This window comes from Centruroides sculpturatus, unplaced genomic scaffold (genome assembly GCF_000671375.1).
Source record: "Centruroides sculpturatus isolate CEXI.00-Female unplaced genomic scaffold, Cexi_2.0 scaffold477, whole genome shotgun sequence".
Taxonomy (NCBI): Eukaryota; Metazoa; Arthropoda; class Arachnida; order Scorpiones; family Buthidae; genus Centruroides; species Centruroides sculpturatus.
The window spans coordinates 1-7,358 of record NW_019385213.1 but is presented as its reverse complement, the minus strand read 5'-3'; the positions used below and the strand labels follow the sequence as shown (position 1 = coordinate 7,358).

Below are 7,358 nucleotides of genomic sequence, written 5' to 3'. Positions count from 1 at the left end.
GCGCTAATGTTTAGAAATATTTTTAGTTCCATATTCTATCAATTTTTGCGGCTTCTTACGAGTGCCCACGCTTTTATTTTTGATCGCATAATATTAAGAATGCTGTGAAAACTGAAAAAATTTAGGCTGTACTATAGATTACACCTATGGAATTTCATAACTTTGAGTATATATTTGAACTCAGGGGACCAAGACGAGTTCAACGATACCCTACTTTTGGACTGGAGACGAAAAATAACAAAATTATCATATATACAATTTCTTGCCTTTCGCAATGCACTCTACGCCATTTTAGTTTTGCACTAGATGGCGTTCGACTGTTCGTGCTCCTGACGGACCTCCCGGAGGGGGACCGTCGAGTGTTTAACGTCACTAGTTATTGATTCACGGTAGTTCTTGAACAAAAGAACAAAAAGGAAGTGATGTTCGACTGTTCGTGCAATTTCTTGCCTTTCACAGTGCTTTTTTTAATGGTTTGAAGACTTTACCGCAAGATGGCGACACTAGTAAATACGGTGTGGTCTGCATGATAGCATTAAAAAAGTATGATAACTTTCTTATTTTAAGTCTCCGGTCCAAAAGTATGGTATCGTTGAACTCGTCTCGGTCCCCTCAGTTCAGATATATACTAAAAGTAACGAGATTCTATAGGTGGTAATCTATATACAATAAAGCATCGATTATCCGATCAACCGCCACATCGGTTAACCGACCGCGTTCTAGTCGGCAAATTCAAATGGCCGCTAGTGATGTGGCGCTACAATATTTGGCTATGTCTTGGCTACTTTAATAGTATTTTTACGTGTTTTAGCTGGCAACACTGACTCGACCATGAAAGAGAGCCATTATTTAAACAAGGCGTAATTTTCTAATTTTTAAGGATACAATACGACGATTATTATTTTTTAAAAAATTTGTTAGGCTTAACATCGATAAAAATTCAACGCGAAGCAGGTTAATAGCGATATACTAATATACTATACTAATAATGTATTTTTTTCATATTTTTCGGTTATCCGTTTTTTCAGTTATCCGACCAACCCCAGTCCCCAATTGAGTCGGATAATCGATGCTCTACTATAATCCCCAAAATTTAATCTTTTGGTGTATTTCTGTGATTAAAAAAAAATCGTTTTCTTAAAAAGTTTTTAAAATATTTTTATTTTCTGCTTTTTAGTTTTATGTAAGGAACATTGAATTATCGAAATACTTCTTGTTTAAGCATTTATTTTGGAAGTGGGTAAACAATTTGAATTATAAGATTTTATGTAGACAGTACTACTGTAAAGCAGCAAGGAGCCTGTCTCACGTGTAGCGTCATCTGTTATCAGCTTTTTAAAAAATAACTTAGACGTTTTCGCTAAATTTTGCTATTGCTAAAATTGTTTGCATTAATTTTCATGGGAAATATATTTGTATGCAAAGTTTCAACTAAATCGGAAATGGGGAAATAGGTGAAAAATTGAGTTGCGAGATTTTATCTGGACAGACACAGTAAGTTAATAAAAAACGTGTAAAAAGATTATAACTTTATGTAATGAGAATGGCAGGCAATATTGTTTTCTCCAAATCACGTGATTATGAACACCCTTAAACTGACCTTATTAAATATATAAAATAAAACAGAAAAATCTTACGTATCTCAGAATTGTATCTAACATCAAATTTGATTGGATGTCAAGCTATAAAGTAACGCATCATTGAAAATCCTGCGATTTAAAATCGCCGCAGGTTAAACAAAGCTTTCAGTTTTAAATCTACAAAAGGAAATATCAGGTAATTCTATTCATACGTTCGTCTTATTAAATATTTACGTAGAAAATATTTTGTTTTAAAAGTTTTTTAAATTTATTTTTACCTTTAATGAAATTTAATTGTAGTCTACATTTATTAACTATTTTTCGTTAATATTTTGCTTTTACATTTTTAAATTAATATATTATTCCGTATAAAAATTTTCTGCATTAAAAGTTAAACTTTTATTAAGGTAACTTTTATTAAGGTTACTTTTATTAACTACTATTAACTGCTTTTATTATTATTTTTAAAATTTTAGGACACTAAATAAATGCAATACTTAAAAAAATATTATAAAAGGAGAATTCATATTTTTGCCTTTAACCATAAAAAGTTGATGTAGTATTGGAGCTTTAGTTTGTAAATTTATTAATTTTTATAGGGATTTCTAAAGCACTTTTTAGACATGTTTCTGGTTCAGATCTTTATTATTTTTAATAAAATATATAATGTCAGATGGTGTTACCGCTAACAATTCTTTTTAACAAAAGTCATTAACAATAAAAAATCAAAAAACTATTATAAATTTTTATTTAAAGTAAAAACTTGATTGCTTTTCATAGTCAATGAGTTCTGCAGTACTATAAACACTCCCTGGACACGCTTATGACTCAAACCCTCATCAATCATACTAAATAAAAAAATATTAAATAATATCATAGCTACAGTTCTCCTTAAAACAATAACAAATCGATGCATTTCAATTAAAATAAACTTTTATTAAATAAAAATTTAATATTAATTTTCTATTAAAAAAATATTCCAATTTTTAGAATTATTTTTCTCTCAGAAAATACCCAAATATATTTTAAGCTATAAAAAGTAAATATTTTAGCAGTTTAATTAAGCAATTTAAAAAATAAATAATAAATTCAGGAAAGTGTCATCTTGGCTTCTTTCTTGTATTTACTTATTTCGAAAACATAATCAGTATCTTCATACGCAATCAAGATTAATAATATTCATTAATATTCGTATATTCGATTCATTTTATTGTAAATATCTATTTTTATTAAATATTTTGGTAATTAATGTTATATGTGCTACTTTTATTATTTATAATATTATTATATACCGTATAATACCGTTCAGTTGCATTGTAGTGATGAGTTTCTTAATTCGTATACTGTACTTTGCAAATGAAATAAGCCCGAGATTGAGGACAACCCGAAAAAAAGTTAAATTTTTCCTTGTAATTTAAAAAATAGAAACGCTTTTTGGTATGATAATTAAAAGTTTACTTTTGGTTTTATTTAATTTTATACCGAGAAGTAAATTAAGAACGTTAATAAAAAATATAAATAATTATATTAAGGGGGTTAATTAAATTAATATTTAGTTTATATAAAGGGGATTAATTTAGTATACAGTAAATTAAGAGGTTAGAGACATAAATTAAGGGGATTATATTGTAAATCTAAGTTAGGTACTTTTTTACAAAAAGTGTATTGTTATTTAGCTGTAATATTTCCAGAAATCAAAAGGTCACAATAAGTAGCATTTACAGATTACTTTTACTTTTTCTTTAACAAATAAAAAAGTTATTGTTAATGTTTTAGAAATGAGTAAATACAAGAAAGAAGTCAAGATGGCACTTACCTGCATTTATTGTTTACTTTCTAATTGCTTAATCAACTATTACTTTTTTACAGCTTCATATATTTGTATTTGGATAAGAAAATGATTTTTTAAATTAGCATATTTTTTATATAAAAAGTTTTACAGAAAAATAAAATTTTAATATTAAATTGTGATTAATACTTTGATTTGTTCGTATATATAAAGAGAATTGTTGCTATAATATTTCTGACATTTTCTTTTTAAATAAGAACAATGAAGATCTGACAAGTGAGTCATAAGCGTGTCTAGGGAGTTTATATGCAAGTAGTAATAAAAATAAGTCATTTGTTGAAGGGTCTTTGACTAAAACAGCAACAATTCTACTTTAAATAAGCTTTAATAATACATCAATATTTTATTGTTAAACACAAAATTATGAATTTTTATACAGTGGTACTAATTTTGTTCAATTAGTATGTTTATTTGATCACTTAAAACTTAAAAATAAACTTATTTTTATTTGTTTAAACTCTTTTCACACTATAGACATTAAGAAGGGTTTTTTTTTCTTTTTAACCATTCCTATTGTATGTTAACTCCACAGAAGGGTGTAGGGAGAGAGAAACCAGGTTTGACATATCTGGGTAGATGCACCCATGATAATTTTTGAGTCGATTTAGTTTCGATCCTGGTCCGTAAATAAAGCATTGTTTTAATTGACTGATTAAATAATGAAAGTTGCCAGAACATTATAAAGTAAATACCCAGCTATAATTATGGCATTTACAGGGAGCTTGACCTGTAATTAAGTCGAACTAGCATGGATGAGGGATGAGGAATGGGTATTTGTATAGAACCACATTAGAAATTTTTAATTTTTTAAAACAAAAATAAAGGCCGATAAACAGAACGTCTGGCAACATTGTCGGGCGTGGAGTCATTACTTTTTGTTAGTGATGCTAACAGTAAGTATATCGGCGATTATTTGCTTTTAATTCGTGTTCATTTGTTTTAATGCGGGGCTGCAATGTTTAGAACACTAAAAATAATACGTAAAACTTTAAAAATGCTTTGCGGCTGTTTATCCAACGGAGCATCTCATCTGGTCTTGAGCATCATGATCATGATGAGTGGACAGTATACGACAATATCTGCAATTGGCCTGGCTTCAACTTTGTCCGTCAAATGATCATCCATCAAGGAAACTTCATTGATCTACGATTGGTGCAAACATTGAACGAATCGAATGCCACTGGAGCCATATCAAGTTGAAATCGATTTGATTAAGGGGTGACACACTCGAGAATCTCCTGCTAGGACATTTGCCGAGTATTGGTGGACAAATATGCAAGTTGACTCGCCATTCAATGATATTTTAGCTGTACTAGTTCGTCAGTTCCTTTGATTTGATGTATTTTTGAGATTTTTTTTTTGTATTTTTCCATCAAAACTTTTTTGTATTTTTTGTATAAATAAAATTTTGTAAAAATTAAATAAATAATTAATTTTTAAAAATTCTAATGAAAACATAGTCTACCGTAGGGATTAGATTTTTCTCATGTGGAGACATAATATACTGCACTAATATATGAGGAACGATTTTCCGACTCAGATTCCTGGGTTCGAATTCATTCAAGATCAATATTTTATCGTATATAATCTTCCATTGCGGTAGGCTTATTGTACAGCTACCATGCCGACTTTTATCTCATCGTGAGCATATAATGCAATATTTTAATTTCTATATGTATAACAACATTTATTTATTTTTTATTTATTATATTATAATATCGTAATAATAATAAAGTTACTTGTGTAAAATAAGATCGCATAAATTACGATTGCATCGTGTAAACCTATCTTTATTTAAGCTTGGCAATTAATTTTCGAGTTAAATAATCACAAATATAATTAATTAATAACCATAAAAGTTCATTCATTAATATCTGATATTTTATGAATAAAAGTTTAAAACGTTACGTAATATTTAAATGAATTTAACATTGTTAAATCTCTAAAAATGAGTTTAATTTTCAAGTACTGTATATTTATTTAAGCATATGATTCCCGAAGGCTTCGTGTCTGAATAGAAAAAGCTAGATAGCGAAATAATGTAAGGAACAGAAATAAGATGTAGAATAAATAATTTTTCATCTTACTTCTGTTCCTTATATTATTATAATATATTATATAAAAGAATTTCTTGAAATATATTATTAACCTATTCTACTCTATTATCCTCTATTAGGAGGCGATAGAGCATAATAGGACAGTGGTACCAGTCTGCTTCTTTAGAGGATCCGGATTCGAGTTCGTGTCAGTTCAGAACTTTTCAGAATGAGCGTTTTCGATTTTTTGATCCTCCTCCCTCAACACTTAGCACCTTTCATTGTGAGCTTGAATTGATGATTTGCCTTGTAACTTAGGCCTGTAAGAAAATAAGTCGATATAGAAAAGACTCGTTTTGTGGCCATTTAGTGTAAATTTTCAGCATTTTTCGTCAGATAGACACAACGAAAAATGTTATAAATTTAAAAATATACATTAATATCATTGTTAAAATACTATTTATGCTTTTTACATAAATCAATGGATAATATAAAATATACTTTTAGGTCGATCCGAAGACAATCAAGATGGCCTCAGTCACCAGCGAGTCAACTATTCACATTATTGAACCATATGAATTTGAGAAGATTATTGATGTAGAAACGTGGCTAAAGTTATTAAGAAATAATTTACATCTGCCAGTTTATTGTTCAGTTCTGTATATCTTTTTAATATTTAGTTTCCAACAAATGATGAAGAATCGCACAGCTTTCTCTTTAAGAGTTCCGTTGATCGTGTGGAATTTAACAATGGCACTCAATAGCATCATTGGAAGTATAAGAATGTTTCCTGGATTCGTACACATCATCAGAGATTTTGGACTAACATTTTCTGTTTGTGATAGTAAATATTTTCAAACAATTCAACCCACTGTATTCTGGTCGTTGATATTTATAATTAGCAGATTCGTAGAGTTGGGCGATACCTTTTTTATAGTATTTAGGAAAAGAAAATTGATATTTTTGCATTGGTATCATCATATGATGACATTAATGTCGTGTTGGTATTTTGTTAGCAAGCCCCTAGCTGTAGCACATTGGTTCGGTGTAATGAATAATCTTGTTCATTCTTTGATGTACTCTTATTTCGCAGTTTCGGCATTGAAATTCAGGCCTCCTCGTTTCGTCGCTATGATCATAACATGCTTACAATTATTACAAATGTTTATAGGAAGTTTTGTATGTTGTTGGGCTCTTTGGAAAAAATGGAGTGGATATTCATGCGAATTTCCTAATGATGCCACTTTTATAGCATTGCTTGTTTATTTGATTTATGTAATATTGTTTACACGATTGTTTTATTATTCTTATTTTTTCAAAGCTGAAAAAAGCTTAAAGAAATATTAACATGTTACACGATTTTCGTATTTTTATAGAAACTTACAGGATTGCCCAAAAGTCAATTAACCATTCTTAAAACTAGCATTTAAGTTAATTTAGTTTAAATTCACTTTAACATCTAACATGTAAGCTAATTAGTTTAAAACTAAATTGCAGTTAATTAATTAAAATGTACGTACAGTTAATTTGTTTATATTTTTACTTTCCCGGCTATTACATATAACAGAGGCAGCGGTTGGCAGAGGTATGGCGGTTGGTCATAAATGACCCCTCGAAGATTTTTACATTTTGGACTTAGGGGTCCTTAAACATTGAAAAATACAACAAAAAAAAGTCGAGGAGTTTTTCTATAATTTTGTTCATCCATTTTAAAGCTTAATAACTCCTGTACTTTTTTCGAAAATTTTCTGAAATTTTACAGGAAGGTTTGTGTATTAGGGGGAGATTGATGCTATTAAATTTTGGTGGTTAATGGTCGAAGGGGTAGGAATATACAGGGGTTGTGTGTCATATCTCGAGTAGGGTCAGTCTTGATGACGATTTTACTTGTTA

General features: G+C 29.2%; 1 protein-coding gene across 2 annotated transcripts; it reads left to right on the top strand.

Moving 5' to 3' along the window:
• The first annotated feature begins 1,665 nt into the window (after window positions 1-1,665).
• Window positions 1,666-7,340, top strand: LOC111636240 (elongation of very long chain fatty acids protein 6-like). 2 transcript variants are annotated; one of them, XM_023381452.1, is made up of 3 exons: window positions 5,454-5,470; window positions 5,606-5,748; window positions 5,973-7,340. In XM_023381452.1, the coding sequence occupies exons 2-3, from the start codon at window positions 5,695-5,697 to the stop codon at window positions 6,810-6,812; spliced, it is 894 nt and encodes a 297-aa protein (XP_023237220.1). In that variant the 5' UTR covers window positions 5,454-5,470; window positions 5,606-5,694; the 3' UTR covers window positions 6,813-7,340. The 2 variants fall into 2 exon arrangements, with proteins under 2 accessions (XP_023237222.1, XP_023237220.1); XM_023381454.1 differs by lacking the exons at window positions 5,454-5,470; window positions 5,606-5,748 and adding an exon at window positions 1,666-1,776.
• Window positions 7,341-7,358: the final 18 nt, after the last annotated feature.

What these genes read in the sequence shown, in the direction of transcription:
- LOC111636240 (XM_023381452.1), top strand. Translation starts at nt 5,695, where the DNA reads ATGAGCGTTTTCGATTTTTTGATCCTCCTCCCTCAACACTTAGCACCT. An exon ending in AACACTTAGCACCTTTCATT is followed by an intron (nt 5,749 to 5,972) that starts GTGAGCTTGAAT and finishes ATATACTTTTAG; the next exon opens with GTCGATCCGAAGACAATCAA.